The sequence below is a fragment of the Doryrhamphus excisus genome, linkage group LG4, assembly GCF_037039965.1.
Source record: "Doryrhamphus excisus strain RoL-2023G ecotype Guam linkage group LG4, RoL_Dexc_Guam_v1.1, whole genome shotgun sequence".
Classification (NCBI taxonomy): Eukaryota; Metazoa; Chordata; class Actinopteri; order Syngnathiformes; family Syngnathidae; genus Doryrhamphus; species Doryrhamphus excisus.
In genome coordinates, this window is record NC_136360.1 from 2,436,687 (window position 1) to 2,454,265 (window position 17,579).

The 17,579-nt window shown below is 40.4% G+C and overlaps 1 protein-coding gene across 1 annotated transcript in view; it reads right to left on the reverse strand.

Moving 5' to 3' along the window:
• Positions 1–17,579, reverse strand: part of ror1 (receptor tyrosine kinase-like orphan receptor 1) — a 139,346-nt gene that overhangs the window by 20,226 nt on the left and 101,541 nt on the right. The window contains exons 3-4 of the mRNA XM_058073556.2: positions 9,973–10,263; positions 9,634–9,667 (exon numbers count right to left, since the gene is read on the reverse strand). Coding sequence (XP_057929539.2) covers positions 9,634–9,667; positions 9,973–10,263 — 325 coding nt within the window. The remainder of the gene's footprint in view (positions 1–9,633; positions 9,668–9,972; positions 10,264–17,579) is intronic.

Here is a 17,579-nt window from a genome sequence, read left to right on the forward strand (position 1 = left end):
CGTATGCACAATTTGGAGTCGCCAATTAACCTAGCATGTTTTTGGAATGTGGGAGGAAACCGGAGTACCCGGAGAAAACCCACGCATGCACGGGGAGAACATGCAAATTCCACACAGAGATGGCCGAGGGTGGAATTGAACTGTGAGGCCTGCGCGCTAACCACTTGTCCGCCGTGCAGCCGGATATATAATTATATTTTGACATTTTACATTTGACTTACTTTTTCAAGAGAACATACATGTGGGGGGAGGGGGGAGGCGTTCGCTACTGACTGCATGATGCAATAGTGAAAGCCATGGGTGATCAGTTTTCGTCATTGGCGTTTATCGATATATGCCGATCACATGCTTTTTCATGGAAATGAGTCACAGCTTTATGTTAAATAAATGCTAAAATGTGCAGTTTTTGCTAAGAGATGCATGGAACCCATGACCGTTCTCTTAGCCTTAGCAATTGTTTCAACAGTCGATCAGTTGAGACCAAAAGAGCGACCAATATTGGTTGTGGGTTCCACTACATCTTAACACAACATCTAATAGGCTGTCAGTAATTGCATGCTTTTTTTCCATGGTAATGGCTTTCCTTTTCTTTGGCGCACTAGAGACTCATAACCGATGTTGTCCTTCCTCAATGTAGCATCAGACACACACTGTATGCTTACAAACACTTAATCGTGACTTGTGTATACAAAATACAAAATTACATTTTTAATTAATTTATCGGCGCACATTCATAACCACATGTACCTGCTAAAACACCGCAGATAATTGTTAGTTAGTCCTGTGATTTAGTTAGTCCTAGGACCAAGAATGAAGAACTTGTGTAAGCATTTTTACCCTACAGTGTCTTCAATTTAAAAGGCGCCGGTATAAATAAATGCAAAACTAATCAAAGGGATAAATAAGCAAGGCAGCATCAAACTGTACTGATCCAGTTAAGCTCGACAAATTAATAAATATCCTGCGGTGCAGACGTGTGGGAGTCCAACCTCCAAACAAAAGCCTGTATTTATACCCTGAAATTCTCAAGGTAGACCGTGTGGCCCTCCCTCATACAATCGAGAGCACCAAGCGCAAAGAAAGAACACTTTCTGTGCATATGTATTTTTTTAGCGAGTGCGAGTATGTAGTATGTGTTCAGGGGAGGTGCAGGGCAGAGTTCAGGGGAACCCCTCATACCCCATTTCAAGCTTGTGACCCTTTGGGAGAAACCATGATTCAAACAAACCACACATACATGAACACACTCGGTTGAAAGCACAGACTTTACCAGACGTGACCTTGAGCAGACCTGCCAACAGGATCACAACGGACAGAAACCTGGAATTCTGGGAAACAGGAAACAGGAAGTGAGCCGTGTCTAGGCTAAGAAGACAAGCTGCCACAATGAGATGTGGAAGAACCTCCTTCTGGTGTGTACAGACTACATAATGTATGACTTGTGATTAGCGTAGAGGCTGGCAGCACAGCTGGACTACATGCATGTGTATAAACATGTGTGCCCCTGTGCGTTTGATGCTCTCGGCATTTAGGAGAGGCATCCATGCTTGGGAGAGAGGGGGTTCTGGTGGGTTCTCTGGTTTCAAATAGTGCTGGTGCCCAGGGACCAGGCAATGTCAAAGGGCCTATCCCTTATGAGCCATATTAGGGCTCTGATCCCCAATCAATCAGCGCTGGGCTAAAAAGAATCCACAACAAGATGGCAATTAAGTTCCGTCGAGGGCTTAACTAAACATGTGTGAGAGATAAGGTTTGTAAAAGTAACTGTGTGTGCACTTTACGGTGCTTAAAGTAGACCTGCAAGTGTGTCAAATGTGTATCACTGTGTGTCTTAAAAAAAAAAAAAAAAAAAAAAAAGGACCCAGTATATGGTGGCTATGCAACATAGGGGGCACGTGTTGAAAAACTGATGAATTACATGTCAACAACTGCATCCGCTCCCATTTAGCAATTTAAAATGTAAACACAGAAAGAAAAGAAACACCACTCCTTAAAGTTTAACTTCTACGATTGAACATAATCTGCTCTACCACTTTTTGTCTTATAGGAAGCAATTAAAAATTAAATCAGTTCCATATTTAAAAAAAATCCATCATAGAAATTGACTATTAGGTGTTAAATGATGAATCACTCCACCTTAACCATGATGGTAAACAAATGCTTTACTTCCAGGTGCTGTACCTACAGCTTTAAGGGGAATCTATTATGCTATTTCCACTTCTCTGACCTATAAATGTAGTTAGAATGTTTATGCTAATGCTAATGTTTCAGATAATAATGTTTGCGCATTTGGAAGTGAGCTCTGAAAGAAGTTTGGGATGGCTCAAAATGCTCGGTTTCAGAGGGCGTTGCAAAACTGTTCTTTTGTGATGTCACAGATGAGCGGGCGTGGCTTTAGGGGTAATATGCTAGATCTTGTGTGCAGTCTCGGCATGTTTATTGCAACTTTTACAATGTTTTGTGGTTCTGACGCACTGCCATAAATGATTTAATTCTGTCCAAAAAAAAGAAAAATAGCTCTTTACGCAGCAGATGAATACATAGGCAAAATAATATGTAGGTGTGTGTCGCTACACTTTTGTTCTTTTCTTGGTGTCTTTTTGCCCTTCATTATGCCTCCCGAGCATAAAGCACACTCTTCCGATAGCAGTGCGTCAAAGAAAAGGAAAGCTATCACTAAATTAGACCTTACAAAATGCTCAGAAAGTGGAGAAAAATGCTGACCAAAATTCGGCAACTCGGCAACATAAAGGATAAAGGTGGTATCCTTGAACATGTGAAAGGATGTGCTCCTATGAAATGCACTTAGTGGTCTCATTGTTGAGACTTCTTCCCAATCTTATGAACTGTATGACCTCAGGAGCACTCAAATTTAGTAACTCTGCTGTATATTCAGTCAAGTATCTGAGCGCAATCCAGAATGAGAGACATACTTTTTAATGGGATTCCACAGTGAATTAAATGTAGCCGGCCCCCTACGCGAGTTTGATGCAGAGTGTTCAAGTGGAACAGCATGTGGCTGAGGAGCAATGTGTCCAAGAAAGTGAGTGGGCCTGTCAACCCTGGAGTTTAAACGGCCGCAGTAGGGCCTGTGCTGTGGAGCAAATCGTCATCAATCCTGGGCAGTTAGAACCACAGCAGTGTTGACACTGGCACTGAGGTGAGGAGACGTGAAACCCAAATCCAGACTTTCTCAATTCAGCACACAGACAGGTTCACACTCTTGAGTTAAGAGTGCATTGTGACCAATGGTAGAGGGAAGGTAAGTGGAGTTTTTTCTCAACTTGCATCCCTCTGGTTGCTTTGTCCTGAACCAGAAATACCCACTCATGCCTCATTGCACCATGTATCGAAATGCAATATCTTAACACAACATCTAATAGGCTATCAGTAAATAGCAGCTCTTGCAATGAAGAACACAATTAGTAGTTGGACCTGTATTCTAAACAAACATGAGGTTCCCTGAGAAGCTAATGTACCAAGACACTATTTTGTCGATAAATAGCCTTGAGATGAAAAGATTTTTTTTGCCACCCGTGTTTCAAAACTTAAGTGACCTGACGTCAACTCTGAGCAAGTACGTCTCTTGTCCACTATTTAGCTTGTTGTCTTCCTGTTGCGAGCGAACGGTGGTAACTCAAGACGGAAAGGCAGTGTTATTTCAGCTGGAACACATTGATGTGTTACAACGGTCAATAAATTTGAAATCGGGGAAGAAGGCATTCACAAAGGTGGGCTGGCCACCAGGACGTAATGTACTACAGGCTTACCAATCCCAGTCTGTAGAGTAAGCACTGCGGCAGCTCGAGGATTTTTTTTTTTACAGGGTTAGGCAAAATGATCTGACACATTTGTAGGTTAAATAAAAGGCAAATAAAGTAAAGAAACCAAATTTTCGAAAAGTTCATATAATGCCATTTTGCTTTGTTTCTTTATAATGCCATTGTTTTTCGTTTCTATCAGTTGCTGCCATGAATTGGAACGGTGAGCATCGCGCTTTTATTGTGGAAACGTTTATCAAAATAAAACGAATCTGTAACTGCAACACAACGAGAGTTCCGTTTGCACTTCAATCTTGGTAGACATGATCCCGTCCCGTACTTATGGGTTACCAACTTCTACTGGATCTGCATTGAAACCAAAATCAACCGGTCGACCTCGCACCGCCAGAACTGATTTAATTTTAAAAACATAATAAAAACAGACAAACAACCATTCACACTCACATTCATACCTATGGACTATTTGGAGTCGCCAATTAACCTAGCATGTTTTTGGAATGTGGGAGGAAACTGGAGTACCCGGAGAAAACCCACGCATGCACGGGGAGAACATGCAAACTTGTGGAATCGAACTCAAGTCTCCTAGCTGCGTGGCCTGCGCGCTAACCACTTATCCGCCAAAATTAAAGTACCTTCTCCTGACATTTGCAATGATTTACGATGTAAGGAACAACTGTACTACTGTAACTACTATCAATTACAATAATATGTTGAAATACAGGACGATCTAAAGATAAAGAGGGAAAGAAAAGAATGCGTTCTTTGTCTGAGGAGCCCCCCCCCCCTTTTTTTTTAAACAGAAGGACACAGTGAAAAGAGTGTTATTTTAGACTTTTTTGACACTGCTGAGAGCAAAGTGACCGAGAACATTTAGAGACATTTAAACAGTGTCAGCAGCTAAGGTGTAGTCGTATTAATCTTTTCCAACCCAATATAAACACACATCGGTGACTGTGTTCCTGTAAAGTGTTCCAAGGCCTGTATAGTTTAGGTTCCCAAAGAGGTGTCTAAAAATTGTCATGGGGATATGTGAATAAAAATAAAAACAGCATGACTACATTGGTGTACGAAAGCCTAACACAGGGGTGGGCAAACTACGGCCCGGGGGCCACATCCGGCCCGCCAAGTGTTTGAATACGGCCCGCGCAATCTTTCCAAAGTATTTCATTTAAACTCAACATACAACCTGGCATCATGGCCTGAGCCAACCTTTTGATGGTTTTATCAATTTCGTTTTTTGACATGGTCTGTTGTTTACAAAGTGCTCCTGAAAAAAGGGACACAAGCACATAATAATAATAATTATTATTATTATTCTTATTAGATTATTATAATAATTATTAGAACTATTATGATTGTTATATTATTATATTAATGCTAGTTATTATATTAATTATATATAATATTATTGTTATATTTGCATATTTTACATAATAATAATATAATAATAATTATTTTAATTTTATTGTAATTATTATATAATTTTATTATTCTAAAAATATTTAAATATAAATATAAAATTAAAATAATAAATAATAATAGCAGATTGCATGACAATTTTACAGATACAATAATACCAGGTGGACTGTTACGTGTAAAATATATAGTCTGCCCCCCCCCCCCCGTAAATTTTGTCATATCAATGCGGCCCGCGAGTCAAAAAGTTTGCCCACCCCTGGCCTAACACTTCGAGTTGCATGCACAGTGCAAGTAGTACAAGAAAGGAGACAACGTGAAAGTATTCTGTGTGCATTGCATGAAGAAATACAATTGAGTATGAGATGAGTACATTGTGCATTGAAGATTTCAATGGATGCACTGGCTGGTATATGTGCAGTTGGACTTTTTTTGGAGCAGCGATGAAGGCCAGGAAAAATATAAAGACCACGCCTTCATCAAGCAACACTCTATCTTAGCGCATTGATGACATGGCAAAGGATGTTATTAAAAAAGCTACTGCAGCCTATGAATTTTCCGCACAACAGCTTGACGAGTCAGCATATCTGGCCATATCGTGGTGAATGTGCGTACATGAAGGGACTATTAGCGAGGGTAAGGACATTCCTGTTCCAAAAATATCAATTATATAACAGACTATGGTGTTTTATTGCTTGCTTACAGACGCTGGTTTATATGAAAGGTTTGGCAACCACTGCCTGCTTTTAATTGTAAATAACTTCTTTAGAATTAGAATAAATGGTAAAAATTGTGTCTCGGGCAGAGATTAAAACACAGACCTGAGTTATGAGCTGCCTCTGATGGAACCTTACAGCAAAACACAAGTCATCACACCTAAGCTCTGTCGGGAATCAAAGAACAACACGCAGCCCTGAGTGTTAATGGTACCATCCTCCTCCCACTCAACTAACACAGTTTTTCTTTCACCCTCCCGCCGTTTCCATCCTTGGTCTTTTTTTTTTCCTTACAAATGAGGGAAGTGTGACCGGGAGTGGGGGCGAGAGATGGTGATGTGGGGGAGTTTAAGGGTCTGACTTTGGCAGGCGAGACATTTTCCCCCCTCACTCTGTATTTGCTCAAGCTCTATGAAAACATGACCAATGCAGAGAGGAAAAGAGAGACGGACGATGGAGATGAGATGAAGGGAGGAGAACGGAGATGAAGAATGTTGCGGAAACGTACTCTTCGATTGAAGATAACCGTTAATAACATATTCATGAACAGCGGACAAAAGGTTTTTGGACTTGGTCAAGGTAAAGTAATAAAAATGAGGATGTGAGTCGTGACTTCAACGAATCGTTGTAAATTTTTTGAGAAATAAAAATCTTGGCTTCCAGACCAAGACTTAAAGGAGAACATCATTACCATTCTTTGTTTCTTGGCTTGGCCCAGTGGCTTCCTGAGGCCACTATTGACCAACCAGACAACTAGTGGAGACTCCAAGTCTTTGCAGGACCGAGCCAAGAAGTGGCCGCCCACCACACCATTCCACAAACATCACTTTTTACACTTCACTCTTTATGGAGGAATGTACAAACAAAACATAATGTGTTAATTTGTGAGGTTTGAAGGTGGCTGGGGGCAGATTTTTTTTTTAATCTGGAAGGAAATATTTCTCCACCAAGGTAGTCCACAGGCTTTTATTTTTTAATAAATTAATTATATCAAAATTATGGAACTTATTTATTAGCGGGGATCATCCGACATAGTAGTAGTGCCATGGATGACACTCTGGTCAGCTTCTGGTTCTGGTTGTTCTCGCAAGATAGCTTTTCTCAAATGAGAAATCTTGCCAGTTTTAATCTCCAACTGATTACCACTTCGGTCAAGTAAAAAAAGGGAGCAGCATGGTCTCCCAACCTGATGGTTGCTGGTTTAATCCTTGTTTGAATACTTATTCAATACTTAGGGATGAATACTCAGTGCCAAAGCAGTATCAAAGTACATTGAGTACCTTGTACCTAGTGCCAAATCCTCATTCATGTTGTATTTACAGGACAAAATGATACCCTGACCAAATTTTGTGTTTATCTGTTGGATGGTTTTCTTTAGGAATCAAACAATGTATTTTTTACCCATGTTTTGCCTCTCCTTCTCATTCATTCATTCATTCATTTATTCATTTTCTACCGCTTATCCTCACAAGGGTCACTGGAGTGCTGGAGCCTATCCCAGGTGTCTTTGGACTGGTGGCCAGCCAATCACAAGGCACATATAGACAAACAACCATTCACACTCACATTCATACCTATGGACAATTTGGAGTCGCTAATTAACCTAGCATGTTTTTGGAATGTGGGAGGAAACCCACGCATGCACGGGGAGAACATGCAAACTCCACACAGAGATGGCCGAGGGTGGAATTGAACCCAGGTCTATGTGTTAACCACACGACCGCCGTGCAGCCGAGTCAGGACCAGTTATGCAAATTAGACATTGACACCATTTAGTGGCAAAAAAACTAGCATCAAGCATTGCAGCAAAGAGCAAGCAAAAATTCAAAAAAACGTCTTTAAACCTCTACCCAGTTTGCCTGTGGCTACACTCAAAAACCTAACCCTCAGAATCAACATTAACACATAAACTATTAAGACCACACGCCACAAAAAAATATGAACTTAAGACCAACACGGAAGGGGCAAAAATGACCACATATGACAGCAACAACAAGGCAGAATATCGAATATAAACGATTCACCTTCTAATAAGTACGTCTTACTTTTCCCCAATATTCTGTCTAGAAGATCTAAGACGCACTGTCTGTGTTTACATTTTCCCAACAACCTTCTGCACCAGACATCTCTAGCGCAAAAAGTGAGCAGCTCATACACGAGCTAAAGTAGTAAAGCTCTGTCAGTGCCATCATTAGGTGACCCTGTCTTCTTGACAGCTGCCTCCCAATTTTACAGCTCAGAAATTGCCCATGACACAAATCATCAGCCCACCGCCACTCTACACTGCTGTGAAAGGAGAACTGTCAATTTCAATTCATTCTCTAACGACAAGACTGAAGCACCAATGCCAGTTTGGTAAAGCCATTTCCAACAAAGGATGACAGCCTTGAAGACATCTTACATAGTCAAGTGTGGCCAAGTAGGGTATTTTGTGGTAATATATACACATTACAACTGTTCTAAAACACTACAATTAGATACAATAGATATTTGAGCTGCCACCAAAGCAAAAATATTTGCGTCAAAGTGAAAGTTATGTTTGAAATGCATTTTTTCTCAAAAAGATGTTTTTCTCCCTTTTTTTTGTTGGGAACTGGTGTTTTCCTGAAACTTACCTGTGTTCTACAGCTGATTACTAAAGAACAGGAAAAATCTTTCTGATGAAAGATAACAGTGTAATCTTTCTTTGGGTAGGTAAAAAAACATTTACATATTAGATCACGCCTCGTGCATGCATGATTCATTTCCACTTTGCAGTTTTTTTTCATTCATTCATTCATTTTCTACCACTTATCCTCACGAGGGTCACAGGGCTGCTGGAGCCTATCCCAGCTGTCTTCGGGCAAGAGGCGGGCGGGGTACACCCTGGACTGGTCACCAGCCAATCACAGGGAACATATAGACAAACAACCATTCACACTCACATTCATACCTATGGACAATTTGGAAGCGCCATTTAACCTAGCATGTTGTTTTTGGAATGTGGGAAGAAACCGGAGTACCCGGAGAAAACCCACGCATGCACGGGGAGAACATGCAAACTCCACACAGAGATGGCCGAGGGTGGAATCGAACTTGGGTCTCCTAGCTGTGTGGCCTGCGCACTAACCACTCGACCACCATGCAGCCACTTTGCAGTTTTTCTCCCATAATTATCAATATATCAATATATCTGATTCAGCACTTTTTTCCTTATTCCTTCTGCTTGTAGTACCATGACACATACTCAAAAGGAATCACATGGCTGATTTAGGTCACTCAAACCAAATCCAGCTTTCTAACTCTTATACATACTTAAAAATCCACATCATCTATAAGCCCTAGCATAAGATTAGTGTAGTAAAAACCTTTGCATAGTGTGCATTGGACACATTAACCATTGCAAATAATGTGAACCATGTGAGGTGCTGATGCTCAAGCCAGAAGGCATTTTAAGGCTCATTGCAACTATTTGCTTAGCCACAAAGAAAGTGGCACCAATAAAATAAAAATGGTATGATGGGATTGGTTACTCAATGTGTATAATGTAGGGCGCTTTTATGGGGCAAACTACACAAGGAGGAACATACTATGTGTATGAAAAGAACTTTAACAAGATCAACCACAATATAAAAGCATGGCAGCAGTGCCAGTGTTGAATACCCAAGTCATAATTTAACCTTCCCCGATGTGCAAAATATGGCGGAAACACAAAGATGTATAGAGATCTAGCGACTTACGTTGGCCGTCCTGGTAGAGGCGGAGGCAGTGGACCTGGGAAAAGAAGACAATGAGATAATTTATCCACAGGACAAATATTATTATAACCAGATTTGTCTCTGCGCTATAGCTGCCAGTTACAAGCAAGAATAGGTTGCGTGTTGTTAAGTGAAGCCAGATCGCCTCCAGGAAAAAGTGAAGCAGGAAAAGAAGTTAAATCATACCAAGAGGGTTAAACACTACTCATAAAGTTTTTTTTTCACCGTGACATTAGGACGTCATTCAGTGTTTTTAAATCTTGCCAAGCAGTTCTGGACCGCTGAGTTACCACTGGCACCACTTTTATAAGTTTTTCTTACCGAATTTGACGAACAGTACGCCTGTTGTGGACACTGTGCCGTGGGTGTTGGTAGCAACGCACTGGAAGTAGCCAGTGTCCGTAGTGTCCAGGTTGCGGATGCGAAGACGTGATCCATATGGTGTTGAACGGTAAGAAACCCGACGTGGCTCCTGTACCACAGGCGCGTCGTTCTTTAGCCAGCGAACTGTTGGTGGCGGGTTACCGGCCACGCGACAAAACAGCTCAGCTGTCTGGCCCAGAGATGTGGTTATGTTGTTCATGGGAGTCTCGAGACGGATGAAATATGACCCTGCAAGACAGGAATGCAAAACAAATCAAGGGATTGAATGTTTTTAACAGTAAGGGAATAACTGGGAAAGTGTATAATTTAACCATAATCTCACACAAATACAACGCCAACCATACCAAGAATTGGTATTTAAAATAGAGAAATGAAATCCCAATTTTTAGCTAATTCGGACACACTCAACAAAAATTCTGCCACGGCATCTGGTTTTGTTATATGGCTGAAAGAATGAACACTGGCGACTCAGAAAACTGGAAAAAATGTTAAAAATGTCACCGGATGGAGTTGACAAGTCCCAAATGGATAGAAATAAATAAGACTGGCAACTATACAAGTTTGGAAAGTTGCACATTTAGTGCACATTTAGTACTGTATGCATAATAAGTCTTAAATGGATAGAAATAAATAAGACTGGCAACTATACAAGTTTGGAAAGTTGCACATTTAGTGCACATTTAGTACTGTATGCATAATAAGTCCCAACTGGATAGAAATAAATAAGACTGGCAACTATACAAGTTTGGAAAGTTGCACATTTAGTGCACATTTAGTACTGTATGCATAATAAGTCCCAAATGGATAGAAATAAATAAGACTGGCAACTACACAAATTTGGAAAGTTGCACATTTAGTACTGTATGCATAATAAGTCCCAAATGTATAGAAATAAATAAGACTGTCAACTATACAAGTTTGGAAAGTTGCACATTTAGTGCACATTCAGTACTGTATGCATAATAAGTCCCAAATGGATAGAAATAAATAAGACTGGCAACTATACAAGTTTGGAAAGTTGCACATTTAGTGCACATTCAGTACTGTACGCATAATAAGTCCCAAATGGATAGAAATAAATAAGACTGGCAACTATATAAGTTGGAAAGTTTCACATTTAGTGCACATTTAGTACTGTATGCATAATAAGTCCCAAATTGATAGAAATAAATAAGACTGGCAACTATACAAGTTTGGAAAGTTGCACATTTAGTGCACATTTAGTACTGTATGCATAATAAGTCCCAAATTGATAGAAATAAATAAGACTGGCAACTATACAAATTTGGAAAGTTGCACATTTAGTACTGTATGCATAATAAGTCCCAAATGGATAGAAATAAATAAGACTGTCAACTATACAAGTTTGGAAAGTTGCACATTTAGTGCACATTTAGTACTGTATGCATAATAAGTCCCAAATGGATAGAAATAAATAAGACTGGCAACTATACAAGTTTGGAAAGTTGCACATTTAGTAGTGTATGCATAATAAGTCCCAAATGGATAGCATACAGCTAGCCTATACAGTCATGCCTCATTTATAGCAGTTAATTAGTTAATTAATACATTTCCGCAGTATATGATTCAAAGTTGAAGGGAATATTTTCATAGTTAGAGCATAGAAAACCTGTTTATGACTTTCTAACATTTACAACACATTGCGGAACTTTCATGCTACAGGGACTCAAGACGGCCGCTAACTAGCAAGCTAGCAAGCTAACCAGTTAGCTTTACAAGAACTGTTCTGGTGTGAGGGCGCCAATAAACGTGTTTGAAGCATTACTACCATTATGTCTGATACTGAGAGCATCAAACCATGTACGCTCACACAATTGGAGCAAATAATATTCACTTTCGTCTCCAAAATATTTCACAAAGATACTGACTGTGTCTGCTCACCGGTAGTGACTCTCGGTCATGAAACCCAGTAATAAGGAGAACGACCTAATGTGCAGGAAATATATGAAAAAAACCTTTAGAAACTTCACTCAACGCCAAAACCGATCTTAAGTAAGCAAAAACGCTTCTGGTTTCACACATGGGCCAACACAAATAATGAAGGAAAGGAGACTCTCAGATCATCAAACCTCAGTGGTTGTATAGGTTCATACAAATATGTACAAAGAATCCAATCCAAAATGTTATTGCAATATAATTAGAGAGACCATGTCTACACTAAGTACTCAATATGAATTATACTCATGACTACACCTTGACATCTAATACAGAGCTTCAGGTCCTGATCTGGGAATCTGGGAATCAGCCGTCTTCTCGGTCTTCATAAAGGCATGTTTGGATCACTTGGCATAAAAGGACCTTGACTGGTCTGTACAAAAACCCTGACCTTAACCCCATCAAATGTTTTTTTGAGGCCCTCTCTCTGGTCAGTGAACTCTAACCTCTCAAGGTTCTTCTGCATGAATGGACAAAAAATATGCCAACGACTCCAAACTCCAGTCTTTGGCATATTTTGACTCCATACTCCAAAAAATATTTTCTGGTGCATATTTTTACAGTTTGCTCGGCCACTATAGGAACTAAAAATCCCTCTTTGGTAGGTTTGAAAAAGTATGTCAAAAACAACTCAAATACAGTTTGTCCTAGGGATGAGCGTATCGATCCAAATCCCATCGATATGCCCACCAGTCAAAGAATGAGAATGCAGATACAAATTGAGTTTCCCACACGAGGTGGTTCGACTTACAATAAAAATTCAAAGATGTGCTGTGTGAAAAGGTTATATTCTGAACTTATAATTGTCTGGTTTTCTCTCATCTACATTGTTGTTCTTCCAAAGTATGCTGGACTAAGTAAATAAGCTGTTCTCTTTTCATAAGGACTGTGTTTAACTACCAGGTTCTGTATGCTCTGAAACCTTGCCAAAAAAGACTAGGTTCTGTTGCATTGGCATATAATACTATGTACAGCCTTCCCAATACCTCACACCCACACGGAGACTGCCATGCAACCACCTCATCAAGAGTAATTAGGGGTTAAGTTTCTTGCTCAAGGACACTTTGACACTCGTTCTGAGGAAGCCACAATTACACACACATTGACTAAATAGACCAGAACCGTTCTCAAGTGTCATCTATTTGCTTGAACAAGCTCTTGAAATGGATAATGAAGAAAAAATGAGATGATAAAATGTTGTACTTTTTACAATAGTATGTATATAATGGAAAGCCAGGATCAAACACTTAGAAGACTTTAAGTAGAGCTTGAAAATGTAAAAATAAGAAATGTCAGTCAGACAAAATTGAAATCAAAAGTTTAAGGCCATAGCTGCAAACACCTCTGGAGGACTAAGGACTAAGTCACGAGTTCATCAACTCAAAAATTTGGGAAAACTTAATGCCAGTGTTTCCAGTGGGAATGTTGCTCAAAGTGGCTTCACGGAGAACATCTACTGCACATAACCATTCATTCATTTTCCAACACTTATCCTCACGAGGCTCGCGGGAGTGCTGGAGCCTAACCCAGAGGCAGGGAACACCCTGGACTGGTGGCTAGCCAATCACATGGCACATATAGACAAACAACCATTCACACTCACATTCATACCTATGGACAATTTGGAGTCGCCAATTAACCTAGCATGTTTTTGGAATGTGGGAGGAAACCGGAGTACCCGGAGAAAACCCACGCATGCACGGGGAGAACATGCAAACCCCACACAGTGATGGCCGAGGGTCGAATTGAACTCGGGTCTCCTAGCTGTGAGGCCTGCACGCTAACCACTCGTCCGCAGTGCAGCCCATTCATAACCAAACCTTCCTTTATCTGAGGAACATTATCAAAACAACTCTTCTCAAAATGCGAAATTGGGAACAGGCTTAATCCATCAAATGCTGGCCTGCCACACAATAAGCCCGAAAAAAAAAAATAGCACAACAGAAAATAAACAAAAAATGCAAGAGGGAAGGTTCTCCAACTGATGTCGCAGCCACTAGTGGTGTGTCGGTCATGAACGAACGGTTCAAAAGAACTTGTTGTGAACGGAATGAATGAGGTCACCGTCCCTAAAATACCTGTTCAGTCTGTTCAGTTGCAAATGCTTTTTTTTGATTGGCTCGAGAGTCAGTTCACTGTTACTTTTTCAGGGCGGGACTATCTGCGTGTTTGCCTGTCTTATCCTCGCTCTGTGGGTGGGTGGGATAAGCTGACTGAAAGACTGAGACCGAGAGATTGACCGACACTCGTCGGTCGTTCATTCATGACTGACACAGCAGTTGTAACTCCGGACCGGGGAGCTGGGATACTCGGAACCGGAGGGCTGTCATAATACTTCATATTTCAAGGTAAGTCATCACGTGTTGTTGCGCTGTTGAGTCGGAACGAACGTGTGAACGGACTGACTCGACACGGCTGACCAAGTCTATGCACAGGGGGAGATAACAGGCTAACGACCAATTGACCGAAATGACCGAAATGACCGAAATGACCGAAATGAACAAAATGAACAAAATGAACAAAATGAACAAAATGAACAAAATGAACAAAATGAACAAAATGAACAAAATGAACAAAATGAACGTATCTTTTTACGTAATGAACCGGAATGATCCAGTTCACTGAAATGAACAGTTTTGCCCACCACTAGCATCCACCTTCTCTTGTCTGTGACCGGTTTGATTTCCAATGGGAAATAAAATGTAAAATAGGGTGAAACATTCCAGCACACATCTAACACAGGAAATAGGCCTTTTGTTGTTATTTTGCAAGACATAATTAATAAAGTTTTGGTTTCAAGGCTGAAAAAGTCATTATCAGTGTGAAACAAACTTCTAATTTTATTATTAGCATTGACGAAAAAGGTACTATTCTTTGTAGATGAATACCTGTACGTATTATTAGCCGTCCTAATGATTGACAGTGAAGCAATGTAAAGCATAAGGAAGATTAAACTGAACCAATATGGGATGTTTGTATTAAAAGGACAAAGTGAAGAAAATGCCCTGCTAGTGTTTTGCAACAAAGCCGCTCTGTATGCAATTGTCCTGTGGTGAGTGTTGTGGTATTTGGCCCACGGATCACTGTGAAAATCAATCCTTTCCCTTTCATGTGGTAGTTAACTAAATGGTGCCCTGTCATCAACCAACATTTTCTTACAGAGGTTTTGTGCAATCACACACACACATGCGGCAGCACATACTGTATATAAACGAGCGTACACCCCCACACAACCGCAACACACAAAACCTATTCGTACACCCCTGCACAACTTGAAGCTCCGTTTTTACATTGAAGGACCCCACCCCCAATGTGCTGTGTGGAAAATGTCTCAGCTGGGATCTCCTTGTCATGCCAGAAGCCATCAGGACCGCCAAGGTTACATTTTTTTCTCATCATTAAAAATTTCTTCTGTATTTCAATGTCTTATGTTTGGTGCTCTTGTGCAATTTCCTAAGAGACAATGCCTTTGAAGAGTTTTTTTTTTCGTAAATCGCTCTCACAGATGCCATCTGATGTTATTGGTCTGCACTTGGCATCAATAACAACCTTCATTTAAGCTTGGCAGACAGCCAATCAGTTCCTCCGGTTCTAAGACTTTGACATGTTTTTGGGGCTACCACTTGATGTGTTTGTTGCAGAACCCTCGGAATCTTTTGAAAGGTTTAAAATGATGGTGTTCCTAGGTCCAATGGCAACATCTGAGAGGCCTTGCTAAGGCAGCCCGACAAAGAGACAACACTTACGTATGTGCCTTTGCCAATAAGAAACCAAGACAGTGACTCCCATTCCTGCCAAGGTTTGGATTCTGATGCTCTACTTATAGATGCTCCTTATGATCTAACAGTGCAACATGTAAATTCTTGCAATTTTTCAACTGATCTTAACATTTTGATCGGGAGTTTATGTCAACTATGCCGACCTCAGTGAGAGGCCGCCTCAGAAACCCGAGTGGCTGCACAGCTAACTAAACACCCACCGAGGAGTCGGGTCTGTAGCCATGCCAGAAATGGCTAAAAGGTGAATTTCATTAAAAAACGGGTCGCTCTCCAACAGCGAGAGAGCAGGAAGGAATAAGTGAATGAAAAAAAAAAAGAAAAAACTATATAAACTATCAACACACCTAATTACATCCCAGTATTGCTGAGCCCAATAATGAGGCTCTTTCAGCATAACTTCCTGCTACTGATGCATACTGATAAAGTCATGCTACCTGAATGCTGTCTTCTTGGTCAATCTAAACCATTCCCCGCCTGCAGACAAAACAGGTGGCGCAATCACCATCCATCCATCAGATAAGGAACAGATGTTGGTTATGGGGCTTGACTCAAAAAAAGACACACGCAAATACACTCGTTCCTCCACATGGCTTCACACAAACTACACTGTAGGTTCTCATTTACTTTACCCATCTAGTCATTTACATGTTGTAAATATCCCTGATGGTTCGACCTCATTACCTTGGCTTAACAGCCATGTGTTCAACGCCGCATCTTGCCTCTGTGTTTAGCTAAACATTTTTTTTTTTTATTCCCATCTGTTCTAGGACGGATGTTGTGGTTGTGTAGGCCTCCCCACAAGAGATGAATTAAACAAACCAGACCAAATGAGAAAGCAAAATAAGGTCAAATTCAATAACACTCGTCGTGGGTGATAGGGCGGATGTTGGCGCTCCAAGCCCCTGGGGTACAACACCGGGAATAGATTTGACAGATAACTCTGAGCAGCCCTGTTAGGAAAATACCTTATGGATCTTACTCTGTGTCAGTGCTGATACCGCTATACCGCTATACCGCTATAAAGCTATAAAGCTATACCGCTATAACGCTATAACGCTATAACGCTAACAGTTTAAATGCTCCCTCAGTCAGGCTGGATTATTTTGGTCATATTTACACCACATTATGTGTTATTATTGCATGTAAACTGAGCCATGGGGTGTGCACCAAGTGGCAATTTTGCAAAACTGCAAGTGGGGCACTGCCCCTCCCACCCCCCCGGCATGCAGCTTATCATACTGCTTCCAATTATGGTTTAATATTTAACACAGATTTATGACTTATGTACAATCTTTCCATGTGATCCATCAGCTTAGCGTACAATTTGTGCATGCTTTTTAACATTTTACTGTGTATGTTTGTATATATTTTTGAAAATAGAAATAAAAATCTTATTCACCCTATGTCGACAATATAATCCATGCAAAATGTACAGTATGCATGTGCCACTGTTAAAAAAGTCTGTTAAAAAAGGTCCACCATGTTTTTTCCCCGGGATGTACAGAGGTCTTTGAACCTACCATAGTTCCCGTGAGATGCAAAAATGTAACAATTTCATTCACAATCCCTGTGTAATACATAAACATATATTTTTTTAATCTTTTCTGTGCATTCTAAAGATACTAAAACAGGTAAAAAGAGTGTCAAAAATAAAAAAAAATTATGTGTGCGTTTTTTCGCAATTCGCTGGTGGTCCCAGAAAATAACCACTGTGCGTCCACTGTATAACCAAGCATATTGATTGTTTTCAGTGACTAAATATTAGTGTGATGCAGTGCGGTAACTACAACACTTTCAATTGATACCTCC